Raw genomic sequence first — 12,463 nt, forward strand, 5'->3', positions numbered from 1 at the left:
TTCCAATAAATGTATTTGATGCAGGGCTGGGAGACCTAGCGCATACGTCAAAGAGACAGCTAAAGAAAAAGGAACTAATAATCTAAACAAATATCATATGGGGTGGGCACTATAGAAGAAAATATAGGGTGAGATTCTTTTTTTGTCATGTTTCCTTTGCACCTATCTTAAAGTGAAAATTCAAAAATCAAACAGGGATAAAAGAATTCCTATTAAAAGAGTCGATTAGTTTCCTAACTTCAAAAAATAAAAAAAGAAAAAAGAAAAAAAAATTGCATGTGCCAAAAGAGACCATCCATGAAGAAAGACCAGCCACATCCTTTTTTCTCCTCATCAAGCCTTTCCATCTATTCTCTTTCTCATTAAGCTATCTCTTACATCCATGAGATCTTTCTTCTCCTTCCAAGTCCTTTTCTCTCTTCGTTCTGCTAGATGTATATCACCTAACTGTGCAGTGTGTACTAGTGAATACCAAGTTCTAAAAACTAAGTATCGATTTACGTAAAGGTATGTATTGAGTTGCTGCTAGGTGTGCATCAGAAAGCTTACAATATGTATCAGAAAGCTGATAAGTGTATTTCACTTTGTCATGTAGTGAGCACTGACGAGCATTATATTCTAGAAACTGTGTATCGATTTATTTGAATATATGTAGTGGAATATTGGATAACTATATTGCTATGTGTGCATCAACTAGCTATATACTATGTACTGATGAACACCATATTCTGGACACGATGTATCGATTTATCTAGAGGTATGTATTGGATTGTTACTAAGTGTGTATTTAAAAAACTTACAGTATGTACCAAGAAGTCGATTGTATCACTACATGAGAAAGAAAGAATGCGACGATCTTTCTTCACTCATGGTCTCTATTGGCATATAATTTTTTTTATTTTTAAGTTATAGAATCCATGGAGTTCGTTAATAGAAAAGTTATATCTCTATTTGACTTTCAGATCTCCTCTTTATGATGCGCGTAAGAGGAAACATGGCAAAAAAAGAGTTCCGCCCCATATGATGTACTATGATGCCCGCCCCAAATAATTTTTGTTCTAATAATCTTAAATAAATACTAATCAGGAAGAGGAACAATAACATATTAAACTAAAAAATAAATAAGAAAAGTGTCAAGTGTCACCTTATGTTTCTCTCTTTAGTGGATTAGGGATGATCTAGAAATCACCCCGAGTGTCTTGTGACCATGAAAGGTATGATTCCACATCAATATTGTCGGTGGTATTGGCCTGGAAATTGTTATATTATAATGAATAGATGAAGTCAATTAGAATCTATAATTAGAAAACTTTTGAAAATTAGATGAATGGTAAGCTTGTCTAAATAGGAGCATGTGAGAACACTATTCTAAGAACATGATTCACCTCCTATATACAGATCTGTAGTGATTTTATCCTCAAGATACAACAATCCAGCTCAGCCCAATTTTCTTCTAACGAGCACGGCTATTAGGATGCTTGACCCAAATGACTTTTTCAGTAGCTCAAAAAAAAAAGAAGAAGAAAAAGTTGAAGAAGAAAGTAGATTAATAGTAGAAGCAGCAGTATGTTGGACCCAAAGCCTATTTGTAGGCTCTATCCCGGTGACCTTCTGGTCTTTGCCCTACAACATGCATGGCACAAGCACGGGCACAGCTGGCTGGGCCGAGCCGAGCATATGGTCATTAACCCACGTCCCTCAAAGCCCAATTTGGGCGATGAGGTTTCTATTTAAGTAAGAGGGCTTGCTTTTACATATCCAATTAGGAACTAAAAAAAGAAAGAGGTTTTAAAGCTCTCGAACCAACTAAAATTTAGGAGAATAATGTTAGTTTTGTTTTTAAAATTTATTTATTTATAATTAAAGCTCTAACAAATATTACACTGGTAGGGCGGCAGCGCACTGTACATTCCTATTACCTTACGAAGTCTCTAACATGATCACCCTACGGAGCACAGAAATCGTGACTAAGAGCTCAGAAAATTCTAATCGCCCATATCAAATCCTTCCGATGGAACAAGATAAGAAAAGGCAAGTTCATTCAAGTAAGATCCAGTCTAACAAGAAAGATTTAATAAAATGCAAGTATAAAGGGACAGCCCACTTGAATGCATCCCCAATACTTGCCATTTTAGATAGGATAGGCGACGGAATTAACAGGGCGCTTGGAAAGCCATTGTTGTCTCCTTCACCCGATTTGCCAAGGCGAATCATTAACAGGCCAAGGACAGCAACTGGACGGATCACAAGAATGGCAACATTAGAGGAACTAGTTTTTTCCCCGGGTATTGAGAGTATGCACAAAGGTGTTGGTGTGGCTGACTTCCTGATCCTCCTCACTAGGAATCAGGAAGTATGAGAATGTCCTCAATGATAACCTAGTAAGACAATAGGAATGGAACTGTACAAAATAGATGATTAGAATTTTATAGAATAGAAGCACCCAATACTCCAAAGTAATTAGCCTAGAATATCATGATGTACTTATTTCAAGTAGATATCAATATATCTACGAAAACATTTACAAATAGTGTTTGTTGCTAAAAGCATGAGTGCCTCACAAAGCAATATAGATATATTGAGGGGGGAAAATGAAAATAAGACAAGCTTTTATATCAACAAAAAAAAAAAATCAGCAGCACATGAAAATGTCAAAGGCAACAGATCTACCAATAAAATACCTATAGATATTTGAGTGCCAGTCATAGCTTCTCCAGTGCAACTGCCTGCCATGGAAACCAACAAGCCACCCATGCCGTTGCCACTGCCTGGTCCAATGGAGGCTGATTTAGCACCATTTATCTTATACCTGATATACTTCAATTATGGCCAATTCTGCTGGGAGCCTGAAGACTAAGAATCATGGTCCTGGAGAAGAAACCAGAACATTGTACTCATTCAAATGCCTCTGAAACTGAGCCAGACGAGCCTGCAGATTTACAATTCCAGCAGCCTTCTGTGAGAGGAGAGCGTTCAATTTGGATATGTAATCATCCAACTTGCTACCAGGTTCATCTGCTTTAACCAACAGGTTCATCTCCTGTAAAACGAAAGAATGAATGGACCAAAAAAAAGGAAAAAAGAATGAAGTTATGTGATGCAGTTTTCTTTTACTGGTCTATATAATAAAACACACTTGCCTCCCTAACAATATCAATAGTCTCCTCCACTTGTTTCCGATGTGCAACCACCAGATCTTCCTCTTCCTAACATTCACCAATCATCATGAGTCAAATGGGATGTCCATGCATAGAAAAGGAAATATCCGTGTTGAACCAGTTCCTACCTGCAATAGAGCATTCAGTTCATCATCTTCGTCATCATCAGCCACGTCCTTCCATTTTTGAGGTGGTGTGTTAACTCTATTCACTCTATCTTCCAAAGATGAAACTGAGTAGATCTCTGCTTTTCCTTTCCTCCATGAAGTTTTTCCCTGCTCACATGCCATTGCGGATAGATCAAACTCCTCCGCCGTTGTTGAACCCTTGCTTCTTTGCTCCTTGAAATATTCACCATTTAACGAAGCCACATGCACCTCCTCCCTCTTGCTCGGGACATGGTCCATATTAAAAGGTGGAGATGTTTCTCTTCTAGATTGTTTGGATATGCCAAATTTGTTTTTTTCATTGGCACTATCATCGTTGCTGCCCTCAAGGGTGGAGACAGGCTGCAAAATTGAAGATAGGGGCAAAGCAGTCGACTCTCTTAAAATTGCTGATGGAAGATCCTTCTTGGGGTTGCTGCCCTTTGAGAGGCTCTTCACCCTAGTAAAAAACATAAAGCCTCTTTTCTGTAAATAAAACAAAGAATATGTGATTTCTTATGTATATGAGTATAAAACCAAATAGGTTACCTATCAGCATATCTCAATGTGTTAAGAGTGTGTTCACATGAGCCAGAACTTGGAGAAATGCATGAAATCATAACAGTGCGTGAGTCTCCAACAAAGGAGTCCCTCAGAACTTCCGTCAATTTACTACCTCTGAAAGGAATATGAACTTGATCATTGTCAAGTGCTCTAATACATTCCTTTAGTGCAAGCAAACTTTTGTTGATCTCCGCACCTTCAATTCTGCATTGTATTTTTGGGACTGACTTCTTAGAACAGAGAGCTTACACTGCCACAATTATGGTGAAGAAGTTCATGAAATTATTACCTTGTCTGCTTATCATTATCAGTGGTATCTGCACCACGCTCACTGCCGGCAAGGTCGATGAAGGATAGTTTGCCAACAATTCGAGGTGGCTTTGATTCACTACCATCAACTGACTTTTTGATAGCAAGCTGAAGAATGGCATGAGATCGTGAAGATTCTTCATTCGCACCAGTAATACCTGTACTCCTGGTTGCATTTCCTTTTTCGATTAACTCCCTGATAGCATCCACATTGGAAACTCTATACTCTTGTAAACCCACAATGCAAACTTTCTGTTTACCATCCTCTCTCATGCAAAGCTTTCTGCAAAAGCCAAATTCAAGAGTCAACACACACACACACACAAAAAAAAAAATCCAGAACTAAAGTAAAAACAATTTTGACAAACCTCCTGTCATTTAGAAGATCAAAGAGTTTCCCACCATATATCTCAAAGAAACTCACAAACAACTGGAAACCTTGATTGCAGTATGTATGGTGCATGAGTCTCAGAATATCTTGTGATGCTCTAAGGGGGAGTGGTTGCATTGTATATGTCTTTCCGCTACCTAATAAAAATAAGGACAAAACAATAGAAGCTTTTATAAGTTAACTTGGAACCAAGATGGCGAAAGCAACATAATCTAAAACAGTCAAAAGTGGCACTAAATAAAAAAAGGCATGCATTTAGAAATATATAATCTGATAAAACGAAACTGCACTTGCTCCATAAAATGTAGCTATAATACAATCTACATGCAAAAGATTGCATAAATCCAGGTATCAAAATGATTTAGACTATGGGTATCCACCTATTGACCTCATCAAGAGAACACCAAACAAGTGCCTAAAGGACATAAATCAAGAGTGCTATATGTTAAGACATTTGAGTTTATTGTTACAAAAGCAAACTACTGGCAAAATTGACTTTTGATCATAGAGTAAAAGGATTTCAGGAAGTAATTAACGAAACCTAGACCAAATAAGTCATGTAGAGCACAACAAACCAGAGTTCATTAATATCTTAGACCATTAATGCGGCTTCAACCATCTCAGCGCATATAGGCATAAGCTGCCACAATAGACTGATTATGATGTTCCCATAGCATAACAGCAACTGCTTCAGAAATTATGAGAAATTGCAGGTAGCACAAAACAAAGTATCAGAAAAGTGCTGCAGATTCGGAATATCACAAAAAAAAATTAATGTGTACAAAGCATAAGAAATGGTCATAAAAGGTAAGAAAAGGAGTACATAGGATGGCCTTTGACTTGGAGAAAATAGAAGTCAATTCATGAATTGCGCATAAAATACACGATAAATACGATCAATGTTTGTGAAAAAGGTTTTCTAAACATCAAGCGACAATTTTTCCATCTATAAGAGAATCAAAACAGCAAACAGAATGCCACAAATCTTTCAAAAATGTTAAGCATTGCAATACCGAAAATGCTACTAGAAGTAATATGAAAAAATGTTACAGTGTGGGTTTTTCAAAAGCAAATTGAAGTCTGTTGAACTCTCCATATGAATATACGAAACAATCACTTGCCTGTTTGTCCATAGGCAAAACAAGTTGCCTTGGTACGCTGAAAAATTGCAGGGACAACTGGCTCCACTGTCTCCTGATAAACCTAGAAGACCAAACAAAAATCAAATATTGGTATAGAGAATATTCCTCAAGAAAATTTTGCATCAGCATCTTGCACTTACTTCATCATTCGAAACATCCTCATCCAACACAGCATCAAATACAAATTCATGTTTCTCAACATACTCCGTTAGGTCAACCTGCAGGAAGACAAAAGATAAGAGGTGAACAGCATACACTGTACAGTATAACTAAAAAAATATGAATCAAAAAAAAGAAAGAGGAAAATTCTCTCCAGGTGGCAAAGATGATGTTTCTTAGATCTGGGGCAAAAATTGAGGTACTGGACAAGAGTTCATGGACAACTATTGCTTATAAGGAGTGTAGGATAAGAAACGATGACAGCAATCATAGTTTACAATGAGTGGCTTCCCTCTTCTAGATTGCTGATCTTGAAGCAATCAATGTATTTTAATTTTCCTCGTTTTTGAGATCTTGTAAACCCCTCTGTTGTCCATGAAAGGAGATTAGTGACAAAAGAAACTCCCATTCCTGGTTGAAAAGTAATGGGCATCTAAAAGGCGATGGACAGAGTGTACAGCAATAGAGTTGCATGCACTCTTTTGTTGACAAGTGTTTTGGGGATTTTCTATTAAAATTTCAGCTTAAGTTTCTAACAGGTTGGGAATTATGTTAATGGAACAGGCATGGGATTTAATCAAGAGAAATTTTTTTACTCAGATATGTTTCTAACAGTTCTTGAATAATTCATCCAATTATGGGTAAAGAAAATACAACTACTGGTGACAGATATAAATAATTTAGTCAAAATATTTGAACTTTTCAATTTCATTGGGGAATGAATCATGATAAGCAAATACATTGATAGCAATTTTGTCTCGTGCAGGAGGCAAATGAAGTTAAAAATGAGAAACCTCACTGCATTGTCATAGCTGCTGCCAAGTCCTTTAGGTCTATAGAACATTTGCTTTAAGTATTTTACTGGCTTTTGGATGTGAACTTTCATCTGGTGAAAAAATAAAGTTTTGTAACTAAAGATCATTGAGATGCGCTGCAAGATCACTTAATGAAGATCCATGGATTATCTGATTCATGATTTTTGCAATAGTGACTAATCAGATCATGATTTTATAGTGCAGAATTAAGTTTTAACAGATTTTATCTGAGACATAAAATTTTAATATGCCCTGATTATGCAGAAGGACCTTCATATACGTAAATCTGGGGAAAGTTTCATCAACAGATCCTCTTGAATCCATATTTTCAATTCTTGAGGGCATGTGGGTTTTCTGTTACATGAATGTTGACCGATATCAATTAACATCAACACCTTTGGCGCGTTCTGATGTCTAAGACGTTTAATTTTGTTGCACATATTCCGACTGTTCAAGTGCATTTGGTGAACATAAATCAAATGATTTTCAGGTTATTGTGGTGCCCATGGGTTTTTTTCATCCTCTTACAGGTGACCAGGGGCTAGGATAGGGGTTCTCCTAAATGTTTGCCTAAATGCAGATAAATGAAGATTGGGGTTTTTTCCTTGAAATTTTGTCAATTTTGAAGCATTGCTCAGATTGGTCCATTCACTCTGAAAAAGTTAAGGGCAAACAATTCCTGGAATATGGTCATTGGTTTGTGACTAGCATGCTCACAAACATGCGTGACCCCTTCAGATCAGCTTCACTTGAAGGTTCACACTTTAAAGCATGGTTCTGAAGATAATTTTTTCTATAAGTCCTAGAAAACAATAGTTTCACAAGCTGAAATGCCTACATTACAGTCCAGAAACAGCTTGGCGAGAAAAAAATACCCATCATCACTTCGGACATGTTTCTATTAACCAAACAGGTTGCATCAAAAAAATAACCAAGGAATCAATAATTGAAGCTTTCAAGGTTCGATAAGGTAGCAATCAGAAGACTTTAACAGGATAGAATTGGAACAACCCAAAAGACACTCACCTTCAGTTTAGTCTCATGTACAGTAAGAGAATTGGAGCTTCGTTCTATTGTGATGATGTCTTCCTCTTTCTTTGCTATTTCTTTTTTGTTAAGTGGCCTCTTGCGCACCTGCATTCAGAGATCCGGACTATTAGAGGGCTTCCTTACCACATTAAAAAAAAAAAGGATAACTTTTTTAGCCAGGGTATAGAACATGAGCATGAGATTGCATCTATCTCTTGTGACAACAGAACACAGTCTAATGTCACAAATATGCACTACAGCCAAACTCATGAAGAACACTACTAATTACAGATGTTAGATTAATTTTAAGAGGTTATGATCATATCCTTCTGACCAAACATACTATAAGCCATTTGAAGGCAAGCAGTAATAATTTCGCAGACATCATACCACTACTTTGATCTTGGCAGCAGAAGCCAGCTTCTCTTTGTCAACTGAGAAACTTTTCAAGGGATTGATATCTGCCTTGCTCATCTGTTTGCTAGTAAAAAAGCTTGGATCCAAATCATCAAAGCCTCTACCTTGAGCATATCCTAATGGTTGAACACCATCATACAGTACAGGAAGTGGAATCTGCCCACATTGGTAAACAAAATAAGCAAAAAAACACAACAAAATTTTATCTTGCCAAAACTTGAACAAATTAATGGGCAAACTGTATAAGGTATAATTTCAAGATATGAAATGTAGCATTTAAAATATATGATTTGGGAACTTTTAAACTTAAGAACCATCAGGATGGAGATACGAAAACAAATAGAGAGCGGATTTACTTCAGGGAGGAGCTCAGTGTCTAGGGAGTGGAGATCCAAGATCCCAGGGCTCAGCTGGCCGGTCGACACGGTATCATCCCCATTCCTCCTCTGGCTCGAAGACCACGAGCCCAATGCTCGCGCCGGGGACTCAACCGACAAGAAGAGCTCCCCTCCCGCGCCTCTGTTCACGCCCCGCGCCGCCCTCGAGTACTCAACCTACATGCCAATCCAATCGAAATCGATCAAGATTTGATCTCAAATGCCAAGAAGAAGCCATTGATTTCGAGTAGATCTCGAGGGACAGACGGCGATAGACCGGAATACCTGCTGGGAAGGAGGGAGGCTGGAGGAATAGGGGTGGTTGAGGCCGGAAGACCCGAGCCACTTGCCGCCGGCACCACCGCCGGCACCGGCGCCGGCGGAGTCGAGGAGGAAGTGGTCGGACGAGAATTGCCGCTGGTGGTGGCCAGATCGCGGCGGTATCTGCCTCCCACCGACCGCTGCGCCGCTCATCGTTCCGTCCTTTTCGTTCCGATCGGTCGCGATGAGATTGCCGGCCGGCCGAACGGTGGGTAGAAGAAGAAGACAAAGAACCGTCCCCTTCTCGAAATCGCAACGCGTCCGAGATTTTAAATTAAAGGCGAGACGGTCGTTGGGGGAGATTTGATTTAAAATAAAACTAAGGAAAAGTAATCACACCAGCAGCGATCGATTAAAGCTTATTAAATAATGGAATTCTAACGCATATAAGAAATGGGTGTGAGATTTCAAAAGTTTGAAAGGGGTAGGTGGACCGGGGGGACGGGAAGCGCTCGGGACGAGGGAGGAGAGTAAAGCACGGAGTCGCCGGTCGCGTGTTCTCGGCCAGGTTCATTGGAGGGGTGGGTCCTGGTCGGTCGCGGTAGGATCCGACGGAGTTCTTCTGAGTGTTGGCCCACCACGGACGGTTCGTTCACACACTGCAGCATGGGCTGGGCCGGCTCTGGGCTGGGCTTGGGGCTTGTTAGACTTAGTTATAATTTACATATAGACATGGCTGCTAAATATTTTGGATATAAAATAACTTAGTTAAATTTAAATTCCAAAAATACGAAAATCTGATCAATGGTTTTAATTTACAAGTTTTTCTAAAAAAATATTTTAACTTATAATTATTATTTTTAATATTCTATACCTATTTTTTTTCCTTTTCCATTCAATTTTTCTTACATAATTTTTTTTAACTAAATCAGTTTGTTATTTCCAATGTCAAGCAATGTCGGAATCTCTTTTTTCATAGAAGTCTGGCATGTTGTAAATTTTTTAAGAGAGAAATCTGATTAAGATTATTATAAAAATATTTTAAATCTTCTGATCGAGATTGCTTTTGAAATTGAAGAATTATGAAATGAAGTTGTTTTTGTACAATGCAGGGATAGGGACTAGTAGGCTTTGCGAAGGCCTATGGTGTCAAGCCACGTCTGGGTTTAGCAGCTGTTAAGATACAAAATGATGAGAGATCCTGTTACGATTCCAAATTAAAACTCGAAATATTTTTAGCCATGAGTGGTTTAGACTTGGTCATGCCTCAATCGCTGATAGAGAAGACCAGCAGCCCCTTTTTTTTTTAACCTTGCAGGATGTCGGCTGAGAGGTCTGTTTGATATGTGCCAGGCCCAATTTGGTTTTCCCCAAACAAACAAACGGCATGATGCTCGTGAAAACTGAGAAGCATGCAATTCCTGATTGAGTGAAGCATGCAAATCCAATTAACCCTAGCAATATCAAGTTCCATAATTTAACTCTAATCCAGCAACATCAGTCCTTGCATACTCTTCTCTATTTTTCTTTTCTTCATGATTACTATTTCTATCACTGCTTTTGTTGCAGTGCAGCTGCTCCTATTGGCGACAATTGCTCGCTCCCACCATAATACCTACTATCGATACAGATATTCTTTTTACTGGAAAAAAAATATATACACACTTATACTAGATATGAGAACACGATTAAAGTTGGAATCTCCACTCCATTTCAAAATTCAGCGAAGCAAATATGGCATTTAAGTACAGTGCCCTAAGTTCGTATGTGCACACACTGCAACAATTTCTAGTTGCCGTATCGGATTGGTAAATTGAGCAATGACTCCTAACATGTTTCTTTTTTTAATATACAATACACCAATTCCTAAGTTCTATGTCGGATGGATGACCTAAACAATTAGCCGCGGTTGATATCTAGCCATATTCTTTTTATTTTCTTTTTTCTTTATATATACCCAGTTGTAAGGTATTCATTTTTCTTTATTTTTCCCTTCATATTTTTCCCTCCAACTACCACAACTCCAATTGCAAGGCTAAATTAGTAAAAGCCAAATATTCCCACTTCCATGGACGTCCGCGGCCGCTCCTTCCATTATCGTCGTCGTTAATAAAAGGCGAAGGCTTCTCCTCTTCGCCTCGAGTTTCCCTCCTTCCCTCCACCAGCGATGAAGGTTATCGATAAGATCGCCGGCGACCACGACGGCCCCGTCGTCTTCTCCTTCGAGTTCTTCACTCCGAAGCTCTCCGGCAAGCTGGAGGACCGCGCACGCGCCTCCGACGCCTTCGTGGCCAAGGTTGCCCGCATGGCCGCCCACGGCGCGGCCTTCTGCGACATCACGTGGCGCCCCCGCGACGCCGACTCCACACTCGCCCTCGCCGGCCGGATGCAGCGCGAGGTCGGTGCCGAGACCATGATGCACCTCACGTGCCTAGGCATGCCCCTCGACCGCATCGACCACGCCATCTCCGCCGTCCGCGCCGCCGGCGTCCAGAACGTCCTGGCCCTTCGCGGCGATCCTCCTCAAGGTTCCCCCGATGCCGCCGTCTCCGCGGACGAGGCCGCCCCCAGCGGGCCCGCCTGCGCCCTCGATCTGGTCGAGCACATCCGATCCAAGCACGGGGACTACTTCGGCATCGCCGTCGCCGGGTATCCAGGTTCGTTCCCTTCTCTCTCTCTCTCTCTCTAATCACCCGCCATCCATTTCTTGATCTTCTCTCATATCCAAGGACGATCCCCGAACTCTCCCTCTCTCGATCCCCAGAGGCGCACCCGGACAAGATCTCGGACGGGAGCGAGGTCGCGACAGTGGAGGGATACGAGAGCGATCTGGAGTACCTCAAGAAGAAGGTGGAAGCCGGGGCGGATTTGATCGTGACGCAGCTCTTCTTCGATGTCGATATTTTTCTCAAATTCGTGGGGGATTGCCGGCGGGTCGGGATCGATTGCCCGATCGTGCCAGGAATCCTTCCGATCGCGACGTACCGGAACTTCCAGAGGATGACGGAGACGTGCAAGACGAAGGTGCCGGCGGATGTGAGGGCGGCGGTGGAGGCCAAGAAGGGGGACGAGGCGGCGCTGGCGGCGTACGGTGTGGAGCTGGCGACGGAGATGTGCCGGCAAATCTTGGAGAAAGGGATGAGGGAGTTGCACTTCTATACGATGAACCGCGAGGAGCCGACGCTGGCGGTGCTGAGGAATCTGGGGCTGGTTACGGGAGCCGACAAGGGGGTTCCGAAAACTTTGGGAGAGATCCAGAACGGCGAGAAAGCGGAGTCGGAAAAGAAGCCGGCGAACGGGACGCCGTAGATGCGGGATACTTTGGTAGGTCCCAAAGAAGATCTCAACGAGGAACACGTTGTTGACCAAGTATCGTCCAAGCGTTCACACTATAGTTTTGTATTGGCACGTGGGACGCGGCTCCGCAGGACGGAGGCCAAGTAATGGGAGAAATATAGTAAGACAGGAGATGATAGCAATCAAGTGGATAATTTTTTATCACTGATATCGCATGAAAGAACAACATATAATACTCATCTTGTTACACCTGCAGGACAATTCTATCTGTTATTTGTAATCTTAAAAAAATGCAGTTCCCCTTCTCACTTATCTTCTTCATATGCCTCCTTTTAACAACAAAACAGAAGATTCAACTTGTAGGAAAAGTTTGAACTCTGGTATTAATATATAAAGTT

At 40.7% G+C, this 12,463-nt stretch overlaps 2 protein-coding genes across 3 annotated transcripts; one reads left to right on the forward strand and one right to left on the reverse strand.

Moving 5' to 3' along the window:
- Positions 1 to 2,460: 2,460 nt before the first annotated feature.
- Positions 2,461 to 9,313, reverse strand: LOC103708993 (kinesin-like protein KIN-13B). Of its 2 annotated transcripts, none has more exons than XM_008794129.6 (12): positions 8,793 to 9,313; positions 8,487 to 8,684; positions 8,104 to 8,286; positions 7,711 to 7,818; positions 5,851 to 5,928; positions 5,690 to 5,771; positions 4,546 to 4,705; positions 4,158 to 4,460; positions 3,854 to 4,072; positions 3,287 to 3,764; positions 3,141 to 3,206; positions 2,461 to 3,040 (listed from the first exon to the last, which is right to left on the reverse strand). In XM_008794129.6, exons 1-12 carry the CDS (start codon positions 8,979 to 8,981, stop codon positions 2,861 to 2,863), a joined length of 2,244 nt encoding a protein of 747 aa, XP_008792351.4. In that variant the 5' UTR covers positions 8,982 to 9,313; the 3' UTR covers positions 2,461 to 2,860. The 2 variants fall into 2 exon arrangements, with proteins under 2 accessions (XP_008792351.4, XP_088561068.2); XM_088704942.2 differs by having other exon boundaries at positions 4,546 to 4,701; positions 5,686 to 5,771.
- A 1,497-nt stretch (positions 9,314 to 10,810) lies between these two features.
- Positions 10,811 to 12,373, forward strand: LOC103708994 (methylenetetrahydrofolate reductase (NADH) 2-like). Its single transcript, XM_008794130.6, has 2 exons — positions 10,811 to 11,425; positions 11,533 to 12,373. The coding sequence occupies exons 1-2, from the start codon at positions 10,936 to 10,938 to the stop codon at positions 12,075 to 12,077; spliced, it is 1,035 nt and encodes a 344-aa protein (XP_008792352.4). The 5' UTR covers positions 10,811 to 10,935; the 3' UTR covers positions 12,078 to 12,373.
- Positions 12,374 to 12,463: the final 90 nt, after the last annotated feature.

Source organism: Phoenix dactylifera, chromosome 9 (genome assembly GCF_051530095.1).
Source record: "Phoenix dactylifera cultivar Ajwa chromosome 9, Ajwa_hap1_PhDact_Kaust_v1.1, whole genome shotgun sequence".
In the NCBI taxonomy this organism is placed as follows: Eukaryota; Viridiplantae; Streptophyta; class Magnoliopsida; order Arecales; family Arecaceae; genus Phoenix; species Phoenix dactylifera.

Bases quoted from the DNA above. Each gene is read 5' to 3' on its own strand.
- LOC103708993 (XM_008794129.6), bottom strand. From the start codon at position 8,981: ATGAGCGGCGCAGCGGTCGGTGGGAGGCAGATACCGCCGCGATCTGGC. The intron at 5,772-5,850 runs GTAAGTGCAAGA...TTGGTCTTCTAG, and splicing joins AGGATGTTTCGAATGATGAA to GTTTATCAGGAGACAGTGGA. The intron at 4,461-4,545 runs GTTTGTCAAAAT...TGGCTTTTGCAG, and splicing joins GATCTTCTAAATGACAGGAG to AAAGCTTTGCATGAGAGAGG.
- LOC103708994 (XM_008794130.6), top strand. From the start codon at position 10,936: ATGAAGGTTATCGATAAGATCGCCGGCGACCACGACGGCCCCGTCGTC. The intron at 11,426-11,532 runs GTTCGTTCCCTT...CTCGATCCCCAG, and splicing joins CGCCGTCGCCGGGTATCCAG to AGGCGCACCCGGACAAGATC.